Source organism: Meriones unguiculatus, chromosome 14 (genome assembly GCF_030254825.1).
Source record: "Meriones unguiculatus strain TT.TT164.6M chromosome 14, Bangor_MerUng_6.1, whole genome shotgun sequence".
In the NCBI taxonomy this organism is placed as follows: domain Eukaryota; kingdom Metazoa; phylum Chordata; class Mammalia; order Rodentia; family Muridae; genus Meriones; species Meriones unguiculatus.
The window spans coordinates 27,213,101-27,237,538 of record NC_083361.1 but is presented as its reverse complement, the minus strand read 5'-3'; the positions used below and the strand labels follow the sequence as shown (position 1 = coordinate 27,237,538).

Here is a 24,438-nt window from a genome sequence, read left to right as displayed (position 1 = left end):
GGCGTGTGCCACCATGCTTGGCTGGGTTCTCTCCCCTCCCCCCGCCAGGGTTTTTATTGAAGTGTAACTAACATGCTTAGAAAAAAGTGTGTGCGTCATCAGTTTCCAGTCCCTGTGTTTTTCCATTGTGAACACTTATACATATAGACTTTTTGTTCTGTTTTATGCACCTCATACAACCATGTGCCACTGCTCTCAACCTCCAAAGGGAGGCTGCTATTCTCATCTCTAGTTTAAACACTCATTAGCCTTTTCTCTTAATTCAGTTACCTTATTTCTAAAAGACAGGTGTCACTCTGCTGCCCAGGCTGACTGACCCTGAATTTGAAGTCTTTCTTAACTTCTCAGTGCTGGAATTACAGGCATGAGCCGCTCTACCTGGCTCATAGATTAGTCTTGTTAGGGTTTGAACTTGTGAATGGATACCCAGAGTAGATTTTTCTTTGTATCTGGTGTATGCCACTAAACATCACAATGGGCTGCGATAGCAACACCCTGCAGAACCTTCAACACTTCTTACCTGTTTCGAGTTACACTGTAGCTACTAACCACAGGTGGCTCCTGAGCTCCTGAAGTGCTGCTGATTCAACATTAGCGACTGGCATTGAAACGTGGGTTGGCTGTATCGGACTGTGTGATTTTCCAGCACTTATGTTACGAGTGTGATGCGATGCATCCTGCAGTCAAGAAGAATTTGGGTCCCTCTGCCTGTCCTCACGAGCGCTCATATAAATGTTCTTGTACTCATCCTCAAAGGAACTTATCTCCCTCTGTGGGGCTTATGAGAACGACTTGGAATTGTCGAGTCAGCAAGTATGCATCTAGTTCTGGTAGTTCACAGTGATTGCCAAAGAGTTTTCTAGAATGCTTGGACTGCTTTATACTACATCAGCTATCTGTGAAGGTTCTGGGCCCTCAGCATCCTTGACAACACTTTAGTCTTTTATCTTAGGGCCTGAGAAGGTGGCTCAGAGGTTGCTGTGGGGCCTGGTAAGATGAGTTGGCCAGCCCTTCCATAGTGAGATGGAGGCAGAGATGGGAGTCATCCAGCCTGGGCCAGCTAGCCTAGAGCATGCAGTATGACAGCAGAAACAGCAAGAAAGACTTCAGAGATCCGACTCTAAAAGTCATCCTCACATCTTCTCATTCGTTGTCCCTTTGTTTTTCATACAATATATTAGTTTTTAATTTTTCTTTTTTTGTGTTCTGATTTCTTACTATTTCATAGGAACTGATTAGGTATCAAGATGAATATTTACTGAGTGACTTTGCAGCTTTTTTTAAAATGAGACAGGGTCTTACTGTGTAGCCTTGGCTGGCCTGGAACTTGCTGTCCTCAGACATGGAGATCTGTCTGCATCCACCGTCCTGGTGAATTTTATTTTAATCCTTTTTGAAGCACAGGGAAGTTTTTACTTGTAGCAGGGTCCTCCCATCCCCTCCCCCCTGGTGCTTTTTTTGAGGCTTGGTTCTACATAGGCTGGCCTTAAATTCTGTATTCCAAGCCATCTTCCTGTTCCACCCTCTAAGTGGCTGTGACCAAGTATTTGCTATTTCTGGCCACATTTTATCTTTAGTATTATTATTTTTAATTTTATTTACATTTCTGTACATGAAAAAAAGTGCCTAACCAGAGGACATTGGACCTGGAGTCATGAGCTAGTATTGGGAACTGAACTCAGATCTTCTGCAAGAACAGTATGTGCTCTTAGCGAAGGATCTGTCTCTTCAACCTGCTCATAAAAATTTCAGGTCTCTCTTTTTCTCCATCTATCCATCTATCATGTGTATACACATATGTGCATGCCACTGAGCAGCTGTGTAAGTCATAGGACAACTTGAGGGAGTGGGTTCTCTTTGTCCTTAGTATTGGGTCCTGAAATTGAATTTAGGTTAATTGGGCTTGGTTGCAACACCTTTTACCTACTGGTCCAACTCACCAGCCCACTTTGTCCATTTACAGTAATAATTTGATACGTTAAGGTAATCTGGGCCTCCTTCTAAAGTCCTTATTATTTTGCTTTTGAAATTCAAATCTAAAGTCTCAGGTTGATTTTTAGAGTACTGTTTGAGGTAGGGGTCATTTATTTTGTTCCTATAGATACTGATCACCCTTTTTCATTTATTCACAAAGCTGTCCTTTACCAAAGTCAACACAGTGTTTCCCTTGTCACAGACCAAGTGCAAACACATGTAGGGTTGTTTCTGGACTCTTGAGATACTACACTGTTTTGTATATCTTGGTGACATGGACTTAATGTGTAACCCAAGCTGGCCTCAAACTTGATGAGTGACCCAGACTGACCTCTAACGCAGGATTCTCTGGCCCCAGCCTCCTGTATGCCGGGTTACAGGCTGTGCCACGGTGCCTAGTGTGGGAGTTTGAATATAGGCCATTGTAAGCTGTTCGGCTTTGGGCTTCAGAATTGGCTGAGTATAGATTTGTTATACCAGGTGAGTTTTACACACTGCTTTATCCAGCCTGGGGATTGTGTGTGTGCGTCCTAATGGCCACTGCCCTAGGTCCTCGATCACACAGTATCAGTTTCTGTGCCCTAGGTGTTTAGGGGTCAGGTTCGGGACTCAAACGGAACCCAAGCATGATTTAGGTTAGCTGTCCGGATGTCTGCTCCTGTCCTTTAGAAACAGTCTCAAGGAAGTGGTGGTTTGATTTCTGGCCCTGTTTGTTGGGAAGGTGAAAGAAGAGTGTGTTGTGGCAGATTGTTTTTGATTACCTTAGCCTGTTGGCAGGGTTGTTTCTCCCTTTGGTGGAGCCTAGATTTTGGATGTTCCGATACAAGTGCTGGGAGATCCTCCGGGTCTTCAGAGAAGATTTGATGCCAGTGTTTGTGGTAGGTGAGCCAGAGTAGGGCTTCGGCTCCTTCGGCCCCTTAGTTTAACAGCTCAAAATGCCACCTTGATTCAAGGTTTCCTTGTTGTCCAACTTACGGCCTAATGAGAGGCGGGCTGTGGCTTTCCGTTCCCATTTCAGTTCCCTGTAGAATGTGCATCAAAGCTCTCAGTACTGATGGAAGCCCAGAAAAAAAAGAGAAGTGTGTGAGTCCCAGCAGCCGGAGAGGAAGGCAGGGGCGATTTTCCCCACATGCAGTGGGAGTGATAGTTCTAATGCAGGGAGTGGGCTTTCCAAATCACCAAGGGGAGCCACGTTAGGACAAGTCAGCTGCTAGGCTCTGGTGTGAGCCCAGAGCCAACGTATCATTAAGTCCGCTGCCAGCAATCAGTGACACTGGGTCTGTTTTGTAATCGGGTTGATTCCCGAGGCCTTTCTTTACCTATGGACAGAGGGAGCCAGCGTCCCTTGTTATGGTGCTCACTCACAGGCATCACTGCCAGCTTGAAGGTGGGCCCTTTGGAAATGCTGGTTCTGTACAGGGTTTAGCTGAACACAGTACACATGTTTATCTGGTATGTCTTCAAGTATCAGCTGCTGAGGTAGAGAGATGGTTTGTACAGGGTTTAGCCAAACACAGTGTACATGTTTATCTGGTGTGTCTTTATGTGTGAGCTGACAGGCTAGATGGTTAATCAGCTGTGAGCACCAGCTGCTCTTCCAGAGGGCTCAGGTTCAGTTTCGTCATGTTGGCTTACAACTGTTGGTAACTTCACTTTTAGGGGGTCTGGCACTCTTCTGTGGGTGCTCGGCATGCGCGTTCCAGGTGTGCACATACATACATGCAGACACAGCACCAACACTCATACAATAACAGTAGAAAAGTAAAACAAGAGGAATTGTTTGCTCTCAGATTTAAACAAAACAAAACAAACCATGAGTATCTCTGTGTGGGAATGTGCAATTATGAGTGTAGGTGCCCTGGAATGGAAAAGATGATGTAAGATTTCCCAGAGCTGGAGTTACAGGTGGTTGTGAGCTGCCCGACATGGATGTTGAGAACTGGACTCTGGTTCTCTGCATGAGCACCACCTGCCCTTAATGGCTGAGCATCTCTCCAGCTCTTTCTGAGCTAGCCTTTCTGAGCAATTGGGTTTATGGTTATGTATACGGTACTGCCTGAGACTTGTTAATCTTCTGGTGTTATTTTTAACATATACTATGGTTGACTTGTCTACATGCGTTTGTTCATTTGACCTGTTGGAATTCACTAGGCACTCTGGGCAAGGTCACAAGTTCTCTGGATGCCCTGATGGCCATGTGGGTGAAATCTTACTGTGGTCTTTTCTTGGAGCTAGAAAGAAGATCTAGATCTGTGTTGAAGTGTGTTTTTCCAGGATAATTGTTTAGCTGGGCGTGTTCATTGTGCTTCTGTGGATGTGGCAATGGAGCTAGCAGAAACACCTTGTGGGAGGAAGGGTTTTTTTTATGGCTCGCATTTCAAGGCGTTTGTCCACCCTGGCCAGGAAAGCACCCTGTCAGGAATTCAAGGCAGCTGCTCTTGTCAGGTCTGCAGGCAGGAAACAGAGAGTAACAAATCTATGTGTTCACCTTCCTTCTTTTTACTCTGTCCAGGACCCCAGCCCATGGATGGGCCACCACATTTAGTGTGGGGCTCCAGTCTAGAGAGTCTGTCACCTCTCTTCTAGGTGAGCTAGATCCCATCAAGTTGACTGTCCGTGTTAACTCTCACTGGAGGTTCTGGCCGCAGCCTGCGGACTGCATTGTGTTGGGTTTACTGTGTTTTTACATCAGGTTTTTGAGTGGAGAGGCTGGGTGAGATAGTCTGCGCTGTACTGGGCAGGTGGCCGCATCTTGTTTTGAGGAATTCACAGATGAAGGAGAACTGTGGTCACCTTGGATGGGGGTGGGTGTTAGGAAAGGACATGATTGCTGTCCTCTGTGGTTCATGAAATGGAGAAGACCATTTCTTTAGGGACTGATAACAGTGTGTTGAGAGCTGTATCATAGGAAGTCATCAGAGGTTTTCTTGAGCTGTCACCTGGGCATGTTCTCAGGCCTGGTGGAACTGGGAATAGAGTATTTTAGAGTGGTAATTGCAAGGCTTGATTTGGAGTGCTCAGGAACAGTGGGCTGGTGAAGAGGTCCTGGCATGTGGGTAGGGTTCTGTTGAAAGGAAGGAGGCGTTTGAAAGGAGTAGCACTGGCTGCTCTTCCAGAGGGAACCTGTTCACATTTGGAGACCATGACACCTAACGAGGCAACCCGGTTGTGTGGCAGACATTGCTTCCGAGTCTGCATTCTAGAGAGTTCTTCCGTCTCCGGCAATTACACATAATCTTTAGTTCCACCCCTCTGGTTGGTGAGCCTCACGTGATTAGGCCACTCGTTAGCAAGGTTTGTGAGTGTCTGAAATGATAGGAAAATAATTACATGCCCCACTTTACATATGCAAAAGCAATTAACTGTCATTAGTGCCCAAAATTCCTCCCAACTGCCCAGGGAGGTGAGTCAGTGTCATCACTGTTCATTAGGAATTAATTAGAGAGTGCGTGGTGATGTCAGCTGTGGACAGGGCTGGGAACGCAGCACTGCCGTCCTTCCGCCTACAGAGGACGGATGCAAGCAAGTCTGATACACCTATGGAATGTACCCCATCTGGACAAGAGACTCAGACTCTGTGAAGCTCGTGACTTTGGGCAACTTCCATTTCTAGACCTCCCAAGGTGGGGATAATGCCCAGGGGTGGAGCAGTGATGAAAGGGCCTTCAGACAAAATCTTTGTCCCTGTTCTTCACCTGGGATCCCTGGGAAGCTGTGGGCTTGTACTGGAAGGAAAGTTCCTGGGCGTCCCAGTTGTTGTTGTTTAATAGGGAGTACAGCCTTTTTCTTACACCTGGGCTTTTGTGAAGATCACTGTGACCTTCAAGCCGTCCTATTGCCTATGGTCAGGCTGAGTGCTGTAAATAGCTCTCAGTGTGATTATTCCCTTTCCCATGTCACCCCCCCCTCAGTGGCTCCTGCTTCTGGCACCTCTTGAGCTAGTGAAGATCTTTGCTTATTAACTCTGCTCCTGCCCACCCCCTGCTTCCCCACTTGTTCTCACTGGCCTTGCCAGTTCCTCTCCCTCTGAATTTTTTTCTGGGACTTGAGCTACCTGGTCTTTACATTACTTTGCTCCTCTCCCGATTTCCTTATAGCTTTGTCTTCTGCTTCTCCCTCTTCTCTAGCAGTCCAGAGAAAAGGAAACTAGAGAATGTTAGAAGTTCCTTTGACTAAGGTTCATGATGAAAGCAGCTTTCCTCTTAGGATCAAGACCTTTTTCTCTTGCACATAACCACTAGTGTCAATAATAATGGCTGGTAGATAAGAAGTGGGACTGTCCACACTCTGTCTGGCTGGTGTTTCCTTTGACATGTTTCTAAAATGGTGACTCCTTCAACCCCACCTCACCCCTCATTTTCTTTTTGTGGATGACCCCAGGACCTCACACATGCTTTTCAAGCACCCCACCACCAAGCTCATCCCATCGCCAGGATGGCTTCTTGAAGAACTTACTATTTAGTGGTCATTGGGTTAGCATGAGTTTGGGGGGTGAGTTGTCATGTTATCAAAGCATCCTCATGTCATCTGGGTGATGTTCACTTCTTTATTGGCTGTTTCTGTATCAGGTGCTAAGTCATCATGGGAGTGAAGATGTTATGGTGAACATGATGGTCCTGTCTGTCAGGTACACAGGGGTGCAGTTAAGGGGTGCCGAACACACAGCTCTGTTATAGGCACTGTCTGTAGGAATACAAGATGGTGGATGGGTGCGTGAATTGGCCTCCTTCATGGCTAACGGTGGATGGACACTGAGGCACATGGGATGTGGTCCTGAGTACTTAACCACCTCAGTCCAACTCTCAGACTGGCTCCTTTCCTATGTTTTCATAGACAGTTAAGCCTTGGCTCAAACAGGGTTTATGGATCTGTTTGACCCTCATGCGCAGTGATGTTTTATTAACCACGAAGGCTAATTTTAATGAGGGGCTAAGGTGTTTACATGGTGAGGGCCTCGTGGAAATTTGTGAGGTAATAGCATCTTCTCTTGTCACCTGTCAACCCTGTGGGGAGTGGAGCTAGTGTCAGCACTGCCTGCCTTTGCTCTTCTCTCCCTCTGTCCCGAGACTCCTAGAATAGGCTGCTGTAGGTCAAGTGTGCTTGTGACACCTCCCCCATGCTCTTATGACTCTTCTTGAAGTGTTGGTGGGTTCTGGGAAAGGAATGTTTCTGGTGGGAGGGCGGATGTCTAGCCAGTTAGCAGGCCGCTTGGGTTATTCGGAACAGCTGTGTTTTGACTATCATGGGCTAGGAAATTTCGGGAGATGAGGGGCCTACTGCTTGTTGGTCTTCATGATGGAAACTGAGGTCCTTTGAACTATATTATATAAAACTTACAGGGGTTTTGTTCATTTCAGCAGTCTTTCCTTGGAGACACTAAATCACCTTGCCTAGAATAATATGAAAACTATAATTTGTGAGAAAGTGAACTTAGGTGGATATTAGGAAATTAGTTGTCAACAATCTGAAATATATCTTTGATCTTCTGAAGCCTTTTTCCCCCTTAATTTATTTAACTTTGTTTTATGTGAATTGGTGTGAGCGTGTCAGCTCTCTTTGGAACTGGAGTTACAGATAGATAGTTGGGAGCTGCCATGTGGGTGCTGGGAATTGAACTCAGGTCCTTTGGAAGAGCAGCCAGTGCTCTTATCCACTGAGCCATCTCTCCACCCCTTCTGAAGCCTTTTAAGATGCAAACCCTTTGTAAATTCATTTTACTTTTAAGTGAGCTTTCAGGGGGATGTGCTTTTATTCCTCCGCTCTTTTGTTTCTTATAGGTATTTTGGCATCAGGGTGTGCTGTTGTCTAGAGAGGACAGACTGCATCATCAGTGATCAAGGGCACGTGGTTTTTCAGATGACAGAATTCTTACTCTTATCTCACTTAATCTCATGGCAGGCATGCTGCAGTTGCTTTCCCCCCACCCCCATTGGTTTTCTGCATTAGGGTAGAATTTAGTATCTTCATGTGCAAGTGAAAATTAGCTTTAAAAAATTAACTAGTTTAGTTTGAGTTACATGGCTTGTAAGTGAGTCTAGTTTGGAATCCAGATCCTAATTTGAATGTCACACACACACACACACACACACACACACACACACACGGAGGGAAAGGAGGGAGAGAGAGAGATCTTCATTCTGAGTTGAGGGAAACTGGACTTTCACAGTCAAAAGATGTGTGGGGAGGGGAAGATAGTAGCTCTGCAGAAAGCCTGTTAAATTCTTCTGTGGTGGGGATCTTAATGAGGGTGGTGGTGACTGAGATGAGGTCTCACTGTATAGCCCAGGTTTGACTTCATTTCAGGATCCTCCCAGCCCCACCTCCAGAGTGCTGAGGTGACAGGCGTGTGCCACTGTGGTTGACTTGATTGGCTCTTGATGGTGCTAATAAGCAGGTGCTTTTTGGTATGTACTCAAATCAAGGAAGATTGAGCAGTAACCAGCTCTACATATGTAGGATGCTCGTAAAGTGTGACTGATACTCTCAGAGTCACCAGAGCGACAAGGACAGTTTCCAGGATGAGGTGGCTTTGGAGCTGAGGAGTGGAATGCCAGAGATGTTATTTTGGTATCTAGTATGGGGAGTTTTCTCAGCCAGCCCCACCAGCCTTGTGATCTGAAACTCTCTGCCCATACAGGGACTCATCTTACAGTGGAGTTGTAAAAAGAGCCTGAGTAGCTCTGGATTTTGTGTCTGGTGTTTTCTGGGACTGTCTGCTGCTTCGTGTCCAGAGAGAGGCGGCAACCCCATCCGACTGAGCTCTAGTAGAACAAAATCGCAAGAGCCTAATTATGAAGTTCTTCCCTTTGCTGCAAATGAATCAAAACATGGAAGTGCTTAGAGCCATGTTTGTGCTTCCTGGGTTGGTAGATCCATTAATGTGTGTGACTCTTAGCCTTAGAAGCCACTTCGTTGTCTGCAGGACTCTGATGCTTTCTTCTGAGGGAGGCCATCCTTGGTGGACAGGCTCTCATGGCCATGGGAGTCTTCTTTTAAGCATCTCAGAGTGGAGCTGACCCCTCCCTTGGGGTTACAGATGCATTGAGGAGGGATGAGCAGAAAGTCCATAAGGATCCCAAAGGCTGGTCAGGCCACAGGAAATGGGTCTTTGAGGAGAGGCTGATCTAAAGGATGGATAGATGGATAAAGTCAAGTGAGGATATGGAAGCCACCTAGCTGGCTGAGCAGCTTCAGCATAGCAGCGTGGAAGTGGGAGGTGCTGTCAGGAGCCAGTGAGCGTCTTCCCACTGGTGTGATGTTCCCACATGGCCTGTGTGACTGCCTGATAAGATGGTCTTGAGATTTTGGGTGGGGGTTGTTGCTTGCTGTGTTTTCTCCTGGAGACTATACTTCCAGTTGCACAAGAACCTTCTTCTCAGGCCTAGGAAGGTCAGGCCCCTCAGCCCTCATTCCACTGAATTCCATCCCTTAGCTATACTGATTGAGTACCCACATGTCTACTATGTATCTTTAGATGCAGCTTCTTTGAGTGAATTCATCTCACTGTGTTCTCTCCTGGCTTGGCCTTACCGTTTTATATATGTGTGCACTGTTTTGTTTGTTGAGAATGAGGCTAGCCACTATCAAAGCGTCCCTCCTATTCTCGTAACTTCTCCAGTAAGCAATCACTGGGGTGGTTAAACTTAGCTCAATTTTATAGCACTCTCAGATCCCAACCCAAAATGTAATCACTTAAAAATTCAAAAGGCCCGTGAGGAGGGCACACAGAGTTCATCTTGGGGTCAGTCACAGAACCCTTTCTTGTTTCATAATTTATACCTTGACATTAGCACATTTTGAAGTCCCGTGTAAGCATATGTGTGTTGGTAAGGGGCTGTCAGTATCTTGCTGACCTGTTTAGCGGTAACAATTAAAAGCAAGCACGCTAATTTTTTCTTTTTTTCTTTTTTTTTTTTTTTAATGCACATGATGCCAGGTTGAAGAAAGTCAAGGTGAGGAGTCCAAAGCTAACTATCAGTTAGACCACCGATTGTGCAGTAGTCAGAGTTTCTGTGCCCAGGGTCTATGGAGATCCAAGGGCTCGGGGGAACAGGTGAGAGGCAGGGAAGGAGCTCAGTTTTCTCAGCTGGCAGTGCCCTGGAACGTGGACATGTTTTTCTCTTGTTTCTTGTGTTGAGATACTGCAGGGATGTAGGGGGAGCAGCAGTGATCACACGAATCCTGCCTTGCTCAGGTACGCTGGGATCCATTTCCCATCATTCTTCAGGAGCAGACCTCCCTCCTCTTTTGGGGAGCCCTTTGCATTAATGATCTGATGTGGTTTTCACAAAGCCATATTGATATGTTAGTGTGCGGCCAGCAGGGAGTACTGGATTAGATCATTTTCACCTCGGTGTCAAGCCTGTGTGACATTTGTTTAGAAAGCTTATCCCCTTGTGACTCTAGGGGGCGTGTATAATTGAAAGGGAATGAATTTACATTTTGGAGAAAGATTTCTTCTGGTTTTCTTATCTTCAGTGCCCAGAAAAATTAAGGATCACACTTTCCATGTGATCAGGAATTCCGATATGCTATAGGACCAGCTGCTGCCCCATGTGGATAGGGACATTTCCATTAGAGTGACAGGTATAGGAGTGGACAGGACTGGTCTCTGCTTCATTCAGGGTTAGAGTTTAGGTCCCCAACCTAGTGACCTGACTAGGAGCCCCGAAGATCAGTGCTCTGGGTCTAGGTGGGCTGGCATCGCTGACTCAGTTGGATGAGCAACTGCAGCACTAAATCTCATTTCTTCTGTCCCCGATTCTTACATCTTGATGATTTTCATTGGAATGGTTTGACATTTCCCTCATGGTATCAATTTCTAGAGTGAAGCCAACGTCATTTTACGTTATTGTCTCATAAACTCGTTCCGCTATGGCGACTTGACTACCCCTGAGCACCGTGCTGCTTGTAGGGTACAGGCACTCAGTAAGAGGTTCTTCTGTGAGCCTCGCAGAAAGATGTGTAGCTCTGAGTGAACGCCATCATTGCTGAGAATTTCCTCTCATCTGGGGAGATTACCCAGCTTCAGTAGGCCATTAGTGTTTTTGTAGGGTACTTAACAGGACACACAGTGAACAAAACCACCTGGGATCTCAGAATTCCGTATTCTCTCCGGGGAGTTACTGTCCACGCAACACTAGCGACCCAGGGACCTACAGTACCCCTTGTAGGAGCAACGTGCTCAAGGTGACCCCACCCATACACTGTTTTATGATTTCTCTTTTAGGTTTGTTTTCTTGAAAAGGCTCCAGGCTTCGGCTTGGAAAAACCAACCGCCAAAATTGAGCCCAGCAGCTGGAGCGGCAGCGAGAGCCCTGCCGAAAACATGGAAAGGATGAGCGACTCGGCAGATAAGCCGATTGACAATGATGCAGAGGGGGTCTGGAGTCCTGACATCGAGCAGAGTTTCCAGGAGGCCCTGGCTATCTACCCGCCCTGTGGGAGGAGGAAAATCATCTTATCAGACGAAGGCAAAATGTATGGTAAGTGGCCTGGAACATTCCTTTCAGGGACTGCAGCCTGCCAGGGTGCATGTGCGTGTTATTTGTACGTGTGTGTTCTCCGAAGCCAGCTCTGGATGCTCTTTAAAGAATGACAGTTGGCTATCCCCGAGACCACGGCTCCACCGCAGAGGAGTGTTGATAAGGGATCATGGGATATCATCCTTTGGGATTTTCTCTTTCTTTGTGCTTGACATGCCTCCTGGCAGACGCCCTCAGGCTCCAGGTGCCACGGTGGCATACTTGCAGGAGGGGACAGGTTCTTCAGCACACGCCCTTATCTCATTGGAGCATCGCCACTTAGCTCTGCGTAGCTGCCCTCAGGAATGGGACCACGTCTCCTGCATCCTTTCCACCCGTACAGGAGGAGCCTGTGATTTGGATGTGTGTATGAAATCTGTTCTTCTTACTGTCTGGGGATGTGGCTCAGTTGGTAGACTGCGTGCCTAACAGCACAAATCCCTACATTTAATTCACAGCACCTGGGAAACTAGGCATGGTTGTGCAGGCCCTGAAATCCCAGCACTCAGGAGTAAGAGGCGGGTAGACCAGAAGTCCAGGGTCTTCCTTCCTCCACTACACAGAGAATTTTGGTCGGTCTGGACACCATGAGGCCCTGTCTCAATACAGTGCCCCTCTAAAATAATACTGAAATCCTCCTGCCTCAGCAACTACCTGTGCTGCTCAGATAGAGCACACGTGTGGGCTTGATCAGCCTGTTTCGATTCTTGCTTGAGACTTGAAGTTGAATGGCTGGTTGAGCCGCTGCTTTCATCCGGTGTCCCCGCCCACACTGCCCCCTTTCCCTCATGCATGTGTGTACCCCAGCCGCCAGCTTCCCCTGCCCCGGGGAGTGTCCTGTGGCTAGGTTCTGAAGGAAGCTGGATGAGGGTGTGGAAGGCAAGCCCAGCTTTCCACAGGGGTCCGGATGCCAACAGCAGCAGGAGCAGCAGCGTGTGTCCGTGCCTCTAGCCAGTCAGAGGCTTGCCTCCACAGGGATGGGACATTCTCTCTTCCTCCCCAGAATGCTCCCAGCTGCAGGCTTGCCGTTTTTGGCTACCTACCTTCAGGGAAGCAGACGGCAGGTGGCTGCCTGTACATAGTGCTTGTCTAATTGAGTTGACAGAGTTTGTGTTGTCACCAAGTCTAAAGAGATGCAACCAGCATAAATTCCACGAACACCGGCTCATCAACTACCCGGGGCTATTAACTCAACAGAGGAGTGATTTATTCCTCAGTAATTCCCACTATTTCTGTAATAGGGTGTTGCACCTTTAACCCCGCGCTTCTCCGTCAGGAGCTGGAGGAGGCTGTACTCAGACCAGCGAAGGCTGCTGAGGGGAAAGCAGATGGTGGCACAGCTGCCACCAGCTGTGCCCCGCCTGCCCTCCCCCTTCACCACGGATGATGTAATGGAAACAAAGACACTTTTGCTTTCTGTGGCGCGGAGCCTCTCAGCCCGCCGTGCACCCGGGAGTGAAAACCCAAACTTGTGGCATTTGTTTTATGTTCTTGTGAGTTCTGCTGTAGCCAGAGAATCCTCTTTTTATCTAGGATAGTGAAGTCGGGCTGACACTGCTCAGCTGCTGTGGGTGGACAGTTTCGAGGCCTCAGGTGTCCTGAGTCCTTTCTTTCCCTGGCTTCCCCTTCCTCGCCTTTCATTTGAAAATGACTTTGTTGTGTGTGGTGAGGCGTAGCTCTGGGCCATTGTGTTGTGCAGCTCTCACTCGTTTGCTCAGAAATTGTTCTAATCTAAATTAATGGCATAAGGCAGATTCAGCAGTTTACGCCTGAAACTCCAACACTCAGGAGGCTAAGGCAGGAGGGTAGGTGAGCGCTCACAGCCAGCCTGGGCTGTGTAGGGAGACCAGGTCTCCTTTGTGAAGAGTTGACCACCACGTACACTTTGCCTGTAACTCAGCTGTAATGTGGAAATGATTTGTTAAGATCTCCTTCTGGGAACTGAACCATAGGAAGCTTCAGATTTGATTTGTTCTATCAATCAGCAACTAACCTGGTCACTTTTGCTCTTGGTGTTAGTCTAGTCTTGGGCTCCTGGGAAAGATAGTCAAATAAATGACATCACAGGTCCTTGGGGACTTGGCGTGTTGGACACTGTGGTTTTGGAGTGTGGAGCAAGCACAGCAGGGTGATTGGACACTGGCAAGTCTGAGGTTGGCTGTGGGACATGTCTGTATGATCAGGGTAACTTGGGTCTCAGTACTTTCCAGTTGTGTCTGTTGTTGAATATAGGTGTGTTTTTCCTTAAGTCAACATTATCTGATCACTGTGTTGGTGGCCAGCCAGGTTTAAAAGGAGGCAACCCTTTTGAGTGAGCAGCCTCAGGAATCACGACCTACTGGGGACAAAGAGTCTACAACTGGTTGTGGGTTTCCCAGGGCAGCAGAGAGTACACAACCTGTAGGAGTTTGTTTCTTGCTTGGGGAGGAAGAGATGGGTTTTCTGCACTGGGCATACAATATCCCGTTCTCTCCAGGGAGAAACGCTCTCCTCAGCTCCCTGTCTTTGTGCCTTATGATAGAATGCCTCTTGCTCTCTTGGAGGAAAGTGTGGTAGTTCCTGGGCTAGGGGAGGTGGAGACTGGATCTCCCTTCCTGGGAGCTGCCTCTGCCTCACCAGAGACTAAGAGATTAGAGAAAATTGACTCTCCGCAGTACTCTCTCAGCCAATTGGGGACATTGTCATGTGACTCAGTGTGAGGCCAGAATCACTCTTTGTGATTAAGCTTTTGCTCTCACATACATGAATCTGAACATAGCGAGACCAGGAATCAGCAGTCCCTGAGAACATCCTCCTTCTCTAGGAGCTTTGAAGATAAATGCACGGAAAGTATCTGAGAATCTGTGCAAGTCAGTCAAAGTCACATCCGAATGAAACAGCTGGTGTGTTTCCCTTGAGGATGCCATTCCCTTATTTCTAAGGTTTGTGGATTTCTTTGTGATGTCACCTATCCCGAAACATTGGAAGAAGGAAGATCAGGTGATTTTGGTAATGAGATTCTCATCATGGTTGGCAGGAGAGGAAGTAGAAAGTTCCTTATGATAAGCTTTCATCCCATGGAAGAGAGGTGGCTTAGTTTTCTGCTACCTTGGACATAGCTGAGGCTATGTAGCTGCCTCTTGTGCGTGGGCATGCTCTGTTCGCCCTAACATACAGCACTTGCTCTCAGGATTGCCTCTAACTTTGCTCTAAAGGAACAGGCCTTCCTCTTTAGCTCTGCCTTTCATTTTTTTTCATAGCTATGTGTTTCGTTTTCTGGTAGGTTGTGGAGGAGGATGGGATGGGAGGGAAATTGTTAGTGAGCATGAACATGCTTGTCTGACATTGATTTTCAGGGGAGTACACCAGAGTTGAAAACAAGCACCCCCCCCCCCCCACACACACACACAAAAGAAGAAGAAACAAACAATGATCCATGGGAATACCTGTGTCTGTTTCCTCTGTAACTGAAAACAAAGTCTGGTAGTGTGGTCAGATGTCTTTGGAATCCTACAGAGGCTGGGACAGAAACTAGTTTACAGTGATTGTCGGCCCTACAGGCAGACAGGTGCAGCACTTTAGCAGTTTAGAGTGTGTAATTAATACGAATCCTGGCCCAGTTCTTTTAGGTCTCAGGCTTCTGGCAAGTTGCCTTAGTTCTCTGTGTTTCAGTGCCCGAAGCTGCAAAGGAGAGTGTTAAATAGGTCCAACTTCAGAGGATTGTCACAAAAATTAACTGAAACAACTGTGATCTGGGACTGCCCACCATGCTTGAGCATCTCACATACAGTTGAGTGTGAACAAAGTGTTTGGGAACTGAAAACAAAGCAGAAGTTTCTGCCTTTGTCCTACTGAAGGCTTTATACGTTATATCCAGCTGACATTCCAAGGGCACCCTGAGGTTCTGCAAGGAGGGGGCTGGGTGGCGAGAGCCGCTCAGTGTGTAGTTGGTGGCTGGAAGGCTTCAGGTCCATGTCTGTCTAGCTCTCCGAAGCCTGTGCCATACCCACTGTGCTTTCCAGCCTTCCTTGGTAGGAGCCAGTGCACATCAATCCATCAAATCACTGTTGAGCACCAGCTGTTTGCCAGCCTTATGCTTGGGGTTGCCAGGATGAGGGCAGGGACGCAGACAGACACAGAGTGCCTGCCCTCATGGAGCTGTCACAGGTTCATTTGCCGGCAGCTGACCTGAGGTCAGGGCTGGGTGCCAAAGATTTCTGGGAAGTCTGAGGACGCTTTGAAGATGGTCACCTTCCACTCCGCCTTTTGAAGCCTGTTCTTGGCTACTAAAGTCCAGGACACCTGGTCTGCTGCTGGCAGGAAGAGAACTCAGCAGGGAGGGCCCAGATCACAAGGCTGGACCCGGTACTGGCCAGGAAGATGTCTGGAAGGTTCTAGTGTCCTAGGGCGCTGCTGGCTGATTGGGCATAGCCACTGGTAGGCAATGGCTTTCTCCTTCTGTGAGCAGATGCTTGTACCCTCTTTCTTGAGAACAGCTGGATGGGAAGCAGGGAGATACCCCTCCCCCATTTTTGTTTACATTGTTGTTGATACTTTTTCTGTTGTGGTTGGTATTGGACCCAGGATCTCATGCCTGCAAGACAGGATTCTGTCAAGTGATCTATATTCCTAGCTGTATGTGAGGGGCGCTTTTCTTGCTGGGATGCTAGGCCTGCTGGTCAGTCCTGGAGAGCTGGCTAGTTCAGGAGGACACAGAAGATGCATGTGTGCCTCTCCCTCATTGCTGACCTGTGCCTTGCCAGTCATGAGATTTGGGATTTCCTGCTTGCCTCTTTTTCAAGAGGAAGGGGCTTGCTTTTTAGTGAGTATGGTCATCTGACTAGGGGCATCAGAGTATACATGGGTGAATACAACTGTGTGCCAGTCAAATAGCTGGCGGGTCCAGTGCTGTTAGTCCCTGGGTGCTGCCCAGCCCTGAGAACTGTTTAAGGAGGCAGGGCTGTCTGTGCTTCCACAAGCAAATTGCTCTCATGGTTGAGGGTGGTGGCTGAGTCTGTGGAGCTCCTGGAGGCCCTGGTATGTAAGTGATTCCAGACTCCAATGCCTACAGTCACTGGTTCTGGGGCCAGAGTTAAACACCCTTGCCAATTCTCTATCTGCGCACCCTGTGGCATCTTTGACTTTTCTTTCCTTTTGATCTGTTGCTTCAAGATGACCAGTTAGACAATGAAACACAAAGAGCTTTGCCCTGAGATGGGCAGGAAACGGGATCTCTGTGTTTCCTGCAGGCTTCATTGTTGGGTCCCACAGGCCAGAGTATCTTCAGTGCTTGTTGCTTGTGCTCTGAGAACCTCTTCAATGGGAAGAGATGGTACATTGAAATGGGGAGCAAAGAGAAAAGCAGAGGGGCTCTTGTGTTTTTAGCTTGTGTTGGCAATTCTTCATTGAAGGATTAGGAAGGAATTCTGATCTGAATAGGGACACAAGGGGAGCCAGGGAGTTCTAGACTCCTTGCTGCAGATGAGTAATAGGGGATTTTGACCCAGCTTGTTTCTGGGAGACTAGCTGCTGTCATCAGTATTTTGATTGGGAAATAATGGGGGGTGGGGGGCGGGGGCCCAGCATGCAGAAGTTTATTCCCGAGGTGTGTGGCCATGAGGGAGGAAGAAGAAAAAACTGCTAAGTCATTCACTAGTTCTTCTGCCTCTTTGTTGTGGACAGTGGACAACCTGGGATGCAGAAGGCTCAGACTTAGAAATCACCCATCATTGTAAAAAAAAAAAAAGAAATCATCCATCGAGGACTGCAGCATGTTCTGACCATGAGTGAGACAGCACACAGGGAGTAATAACAGCTGAGCTGTTTGAGTTGCTTTAGAGCTGTGTTCTCTTACTTAGCCCTAATAACTCAGTGACATAGGAATCTCCATTTTGTAGTCAAGGAAGCTTGAGTTTATCATCAAGGTCAAGTTATTTTTCAAGGTTACACAGCAAAGAAGTTGTGGAGTGGACATTTCCAGGCCAGTCACTGACAAACAGCTAAATGCACCGTGGAAGTGGATGTTGTTCCTACACAGTTTCCTGTTGCTGAGAGGGAGAGAAAAGTGATCAGAAATTTCCCTATGTATCTTTGAGAGTAAAGGAGTGGGGCAAGTGAGAAAGAGAGACAGACAATTGTCTGCTGTAACTTTAAATTTTGGGAAAAGAACCACTTAATGGTTTTCCTTGGATTATAAATCCCTTCTTGCCAAAGATGGTGAAGCATGTTTGTAGGTAGCTGCAGAGCTATAGCAGGTGACTTCACACAAGACCAGTCTTGTTCAGAGCGGTATAGCCGTAGACCTTGACATGTGACTTCATGACTTGTGTGTGGAGCCTGGGTTTAGAATGGTGGGACGAAAGGGGAGGGCTGCTCATCATGGAACGGCATGATTTTCAGCAGGGAAATGAGGGTGCCACCTGGGCACTTGCTACCTTATCGTGGAGGGCAGTGCACTGTACCATGGCACTTCTGAGTACAGGGAAGCCGGTGATGTTTCACTCTGTTCTGTGTGTTACAAAGCCACTTCTGCAAGCAAGTGAGGTGCCGTTGGCGTGGGTGCTGATGCTGGAGCGTGGGCCTTCGGATGGGGAAGTTTCCAAGGTGGAACCCACAGAGCTGGCTGACCGGAAGTGGTTTGTGAAAGAATGCGCTTATGTTGAGGTTGTACTTTCCTGGATGATGGAGAGGTAGGTGGACTATGAAATGAGACGGGGAGTGGAGACAGGAGAGGCCGGTTTGGGAGAGGTGGGAATAAGGTGCCTTGCATCATGTCTCAGGTGTGGGGCCTGCCCTGTGGGGAGTTAGAAGCTCAGGCCTAGAGCTCAGGTCAGGGATGCACCCGCATGCTCCAGGAGTGGTGGCAGCAGCCTGTGCTGCCAGGCTAGCACTTTAGCAAGACCAAAACTGGTGCGGGTTAAAAAACATTATTACGCTCTGAATGGAACTGTGGCAGTCAGTTCTCCCCTTCCACCACAGGGGTTCCTGTTATCCAAGCTCAGGTCTTCAGGCTGGGGTGAGGGCAAGCACTTTTACCTACTGAATTATCTTGTAGGCCCCTGGCCTAGATTTTAAATGAGATGTTTAGAGTTGGGAGAAAAAATAGTTTGCTTCTCAAGGGTTCTGTACTGCTCATTTCTTTCTGATCTGCCCAGGGGCATGTCCTCAAGCTTCTCTTCCCTTCGCTTGTTACCTCCTTAGTGCTGGGATTGCATGACTGGAATGCCAATCCTAGTGTGTGCAGTGCTGTGGCTGGAACCTTGTGCATGCTGGGCAAGCACTCTGTGGAGCCATGCCCCAAGACTGCCTTTTTTTTTTTTTTTTTTTTTTAAAGAAATAAAGGAATAGGTCCATGGCTCTGACTCTGATTATCAGCAGCAAAAGCTTGAGGGAAAAGGAAAGGAGAAAGAGGGAGGGAAGGAACAAATATTCAGAGTCTCTGTCTGTGTGCTCTGAGCATTTGGGTGTATTAGGTGGTCATCCGGGTTTGAGAAGCAGAGGGCTGGGCCTCAGTTCACTCTTGCAAGTTGGTAAAAGCACCAGGTGAGGATAGTGACTCCTGATCTCCTCACATTGCTGAGGTGACTTCTCCACTCGGCCTGCTTTTAACCCATCACACTAGTGGTCATGCCACAGGCTCTGGGGTGAGGTGAGGTGGTGGCCTTTATGTGGAGAGAGACATGATACCTTGGATGGTTGTCAAGTCAAGAGAAGACTAACTTTTAGGGCAGGGACAGGCTAGGCCGCACGATGAGCTAGGGAGAGGAGTGTGTGAGGAGAGGGTGATTTTGATGGAGCAGAAGCCAGAGAGGACTCTAAAGGGTGGGGCTTCTTCTGTTCCCATGCACAATGGAGGAATTGACTGCTGACAGTGATTAAGGCCACATGGCTGAGCTGGCCCATAGGCTGTGGAGAATCGGAGCAGGCCTAGCACAGCTGCAGGAGAATGGGGCCTAGACAGACAGGGTGAGCAGAATTACCAACCAAACCTCAAAGGGCCCAAGGGAAGTTGGAGGCTATTACTTTCTTTCGTTATTGAAAATTTTATTGAGATAATTATAGATTCACATGAAGTTGTAAGTAATAACTCACAACGGGTTTCTTTGTGTGCCTTTTGCCCATTTCCCCCAGTGGTTAGATTTTGCACAATTGTGATACCACAGTCAGGATATTACATCAGCACAATCCATGGATCTTGCTTAGAGTTTCCCAGCTATGCGTGCACGCATGCGTGTGCGGTCAGGGTCATTAGGTTGTGTCCAGGGTCTTTTGCTCCATCAGTCAGAACACAGGTAGTTCCAACACTACAGGGGACCCTGGATTGCTCCTTATTAGTGGAATCATGCATGTGCTGTGTGTTGTCATTTGACAGTGATACAGTTTTTTTTTTTTCCATTCAGCTCCATTTAGTCCTGGAGACGATCAAGTTTTATGATCATATCAATAGTTCATCCCTTTTTACCATTAAGAAGCATCCCCCAGTGTGTGTGAACCCCAAATCATTTAACCTCTGTGTGTTTATGTGATGTGATCTGTACCTATGTGTGGGTGTGTGCACTTACATATGCACATTTGAAAGCCAGATAACAGATGTTCTTTTTTATTGCTTTCTGCTTTAGTTCCTTGAGGCAGTATCCCCTTGATGAACCTCGATCTTAGAGCTAGCAAACCCTAAACGGGCTCCTGTCCGTGTCCCCTGAAGCACAGTCACACAGGTGTGCATGCTGCTATGCCTTGAATTTAATGTGGGTGCTGGGATTTGAACTCAGGTCCTCATGCTTACACAGCAGGCATTCTTAGCTATTGAACCATCTTAGGTTCAAATGGTTAAACATGTTGGAGGGTATCTAGGTTGACTAGCCTATCACCACCCCCACTCTATAAACATTTGTTTTAGGAGTTTTGTTTGAGCCTGTGGGGAGAATTTCTTTCTGAGTTGTAACTAGCTGGGGAGGGGGATATTGAACTCTCCAGCTGTTTTCCAGGGTGGCTGCTCTGTTTCATATTTTCACCTTCATTCTCTGCATCCTTCACCACCATTTCCTCCTATCCACCCCCCCCCCAACAAAGCAAAACAAAACAAAAAACAAACAGGGTTTCTCTGTGTATCCCTGGATGTCCTGGAACTCACTCTCTAGAGAAGGCTGGGCATGAACTCAGAACTCAGATTTGCTTGCCTCTGCCTCCTCCTAAGTGCTAAAGGCATGTACCACCACTGCCTGACTCTACTGTTTATCATATCCATTGTAAAAAGTGTGGGTCAATAGCTCCTGCATTCCTAATTTATATTTCCTTAGTGACTACTAAGCTATCTTTTCCTGTGCTCATTTGGGTTATGCATCTTTCTCAGTGGTGACATCACTTTGGGTGCTTTTTCCATCTTATAATTGGACATTTGTAGACTGTTCTAGATACAGTGCTTTTTGGGACTCATGGTTAACATGTATTTTCTCCATGTTGTAGATTTATTGGTTGTTGCTGTGTTTACATTGGGGTGGGATGGGTGAACCCCAAAATCCAAACAAAAACTTTGAGGTGAGTAAACTTGAGTAGGGATTGAGTGGGGTATTCTTTTAAGACAGGATTTGGCTTGAGGCTGGCCTTGAACTCCTGATTCTTTTGCCTCTACCTCCCAACTGCTAAGATTATATGTGTGTGCCACCATGCCCAGTTGGGTTAAACTTTTAACAAAAGAGCAGAAGCTCAGTTTTCATGCTGTCATTGGGATTAGCGTTCCCTTCTGCCAGTCATGCTTAGTGCCTAGCCAAGAGTTTCTTGGTTTTCTTACTTTAAAAGTTTCATGGTTCAAACTATATTGTGCAATCCATTTTGAATTGAATTCTTTGGAGATCTGTTTCTTTTGGGGGAGGCCATTGGCATGATTGAACATCTTGGGTCTGTCCATAGCCTTACATCAGGGAAGGAGCTAGTATGTGTGGTGGGGGATGGAGAACAGGGGCCCGTCATGACAGATGGAGCCTGCTGAGTATGAGAGACAGGATTACAGGCTCCTGAGTAGACGGGAAGATTCAAGTTCTGAACTAATGGCCACTAGTTTGCCAGATTGTTTGACTGTGAGCTGTGGCCATAGAGAGAAGGAATAGGAGCATCCAGGCCATGAGTGATCTATGTTGGGTTGGGTTGGGTTGGCTAACTGCCACCCAGAAGAAGTACAGAGCATATTTGTAAACAAGCTCCCTGAATAACCCTTCCTGGGGGACTGTAGTGACCCCTCAGCTCTGAGTAGGAAGAGCTTGATAGATTTCAGTAGCATGAAAACATCAGAAGGGACTTCACGGTCAGAAGGCATGCTTCCTTTGTTTCGTCTCACACCACATGGACTCGTGAGGTCTCCTTGGGCCAGTTGTCATCAGACGAATGGAGGCAAGAAAGCCAGGGTACTCCCTACTCAGCGGTGTATGGAGAGAATGCAGCCGTGTGTGAAAACATGCTTCCAGCAGAACTGGCCTGGGGCCTGTCAGAAGGCTCTGCTCTGTTAAGAAGGGACTAGACTGAGCTCTTCTTTCTGCAGAGGAAGAGGGTAGGTAGAGCATGTATAGAGCAGACTTTTATGGACTGAGTTACATGTGATGGGAAGGACCAGTAAGTAGAGCCTGATGTTGGGCAGAGGGGAGGAGCCCCATAACAGGCAGGAGGCTCTGCAGCCTCTGAGAGAAGGGAGAAAGCATACAGGCCCCTCCCTTCCTCTGCCAAACCGTTCTTCTAGAGCCCAGGTCCTGCTTAGTGATGACTTGCATTTCACCTGAAGAGTGTGTGGTCTAATTTATCTGTTTGTACCCCATTCCATTGATACTGAAATCTGTCAACAAGTGTAAATTACCATTTATATAGAATCTTTGTAACCCTTTGTTTTTCTGTTATTTTTAATAAATAAAGGTTCTGTCTTTGACATCATTCCACTTAGTAGAGGGAATCACTTACAACATACTCATAGTGGTTGCTGAGGGGAAATGGGACTGCAGTGTTCCTTCTGTTATAGGATTCGGTTTTAATGGGGTTTTAAAAATACTGAACATATGTTACTTTTGGAATTAGAGGAAAAGAGATAATTATATCAACTTTATTTTTTTTCTTCCAAGTAAGAACTGCTCATTAAAGATAATTGTGAAAAACAGCAAACAGTAGAAAAGGAGCCACAGTGCCCGGGTGCACTGTAGCAGGGTGTTCCCAGGGGCCTGTTTTGGGCAGCCATTGCAGGGTCCCAGGGCAGGAGGGTGGCTGGGATACAGAGCTTGGGGCACAGGGGGTCACGGGTCTGTGCTGGGGTGAAGAGAACGGAGTGTTCTTAGGATGGTTTTTAGGACGTGAGTGCAGGAGTTAGTTAAACAGGTGCCCAGCCACTTGGGTCTGTCAGTCAGCTGCGCAGACTAGCAGCAAGTGGCATTCTGCGTTAGGTATGCCTTATGGTAAAGTTGCCGACTGGGTGGGCTGGGGAACACTGGTAGCCATTCTTCCGCTGCTCGGAGGCTGGGTGTCATCAGAGTGACTTGGATTCCTGCCGAGCTGGAATCTTCGCTATTGTTCAGCCTGCACTAGAGAATAGACCTGGTTTACTCTTGGGTGCCTGGCGGAGTGTCTGTTTTTTAAAATGCCAGTAGTTTTTCTGGTGACATTCTATTCTTTGTAACACTTCCTGGCAAGTGATCTGCTTGCCCTGCCTTTGGGCACATTTGGTGTGTTTAGCGTTTGAAAATGCTCTAGGGACCTTATGGCGTGTTTCGAAGTCTCACTTGACTCTAATCACTCATTAGATTATAGTTCGTTGCAGATGGGTTTCATTGACCTGGTGCTTCTGTGGAGTCTGTCTGCCCTCCTTCCCTTACCTAAACGCTTTCATTTCAGACAAGTCACAAAGTCAAATCTGTACTTAATGGAGCCCGTGTGGATGTCATTTCTTCAACTTTTCTTCTTGTATTAATATCCTTTTTCTTCCCCTTGGCCTTCTAGAAGATGTGCTCAAAGATATGGCCATGATGCCTGGGCCTTTAAGTTTATTGAAAACAAAAATTTGCCAGGAGTTGGTGCACACCTTTAATCTGGTAATTAGGAGCCAGAGGCGGTGGGTCTCTGTGAGTTCGGAGCCAGCCTGGTCTACCTAGTTAGTCCTAGGATAGTGAGAGCTACACAGTGAGACCCTGTTTCAAAACAAAAATGAGAGAGAGAAAGAGACAGAGACTATCTCTCTTTCTCTTTTCTTTTCTTTATGAAACTAGTCCGTACCTGAAAATTTTCTGTAGAACATTGTTCTTTTTGCAAGCATCAGAGAAACTTTTAGACAACATAGAAGAGAGAATTCTCTTTTAGGACGTGTTATTGATGAGCCTAGTGCAAATGAGTAAATTTATGCTATGTTTATAAGTTGAGGTTGTGTGTGTGTGTCGTGTGTGGGCCCCCCCCCCCCTCAGTCTTTCTGTCCTCATCACCTGTGAGTTTCTCACTCACTACAGTGTTGAGATGGCTTTGGCAGCTGTCCCCAAATGAATGCTTCTCCAAGCACAGTTGCTTCCATGACAGCTTAGGAGAGCTAGCTCTTTATAATCACCTCACCGAGTGATTTCTGGGGTACAGTGATGGCCTGAGGAGGACGTGCATACTCTAAAGTGATGCGGTCTTAAACACTTGAGCATGTCCAAGTAGGCATCAGATTTCATGTTTATGCAGCTCGCAAGCTCCACCGATACACAACTTGGAGTGGAGATGGGATGTTGATTATGAAAGCTGCTATCAGGTGACTTTGGTAACTAGAGTTGTAAAGTGCCCACATGGGCCAGCCTGGATGTCCTGTGACAGCACCCATGAGCATTTCTAGCTGCAGAGGCTTCTCTGGAACCATGGACACTGGCATAGTGATGAGACCCTTTGAAATATGTCTTAGGATGGCCAGGCGTGGCCACCACACCATTAATCCCAGCACTTGGGAGGCAGAGGCAGGCAGATCTTT

The 24,438-nt window shown here is 47.2% G+C and overlaps 1 protein-coding gene across 7 annotated transcripts in view; it reads left to right on the top strand.

Moving 5' to 3' along the window:
* The window catches only part of Tead1 (TEA domain transcription factor 1), a 215,927-nt gene that overhangs the window by 61,000 nt on the left and 130,489 nt on the right, over positions 1–24,438 (top strand). For all 7 annotated transcript variants that reach the window (XM_060367019.1, XM_021627815.2, XM_021627798.2 and 4 more), the window contains exon 2: positions 11,204–11,459. In XM_060367019.1, coding sequence (XP_060223002.1) covers positions 11,303–11,459 — 157 coding nt within the window. In that variant the 5' untranslated portion in view covers positions 11,204–11,302. The remainder of the gene's footprint in view (positions 1–11,203; positions 11,460–24,438) is intronic.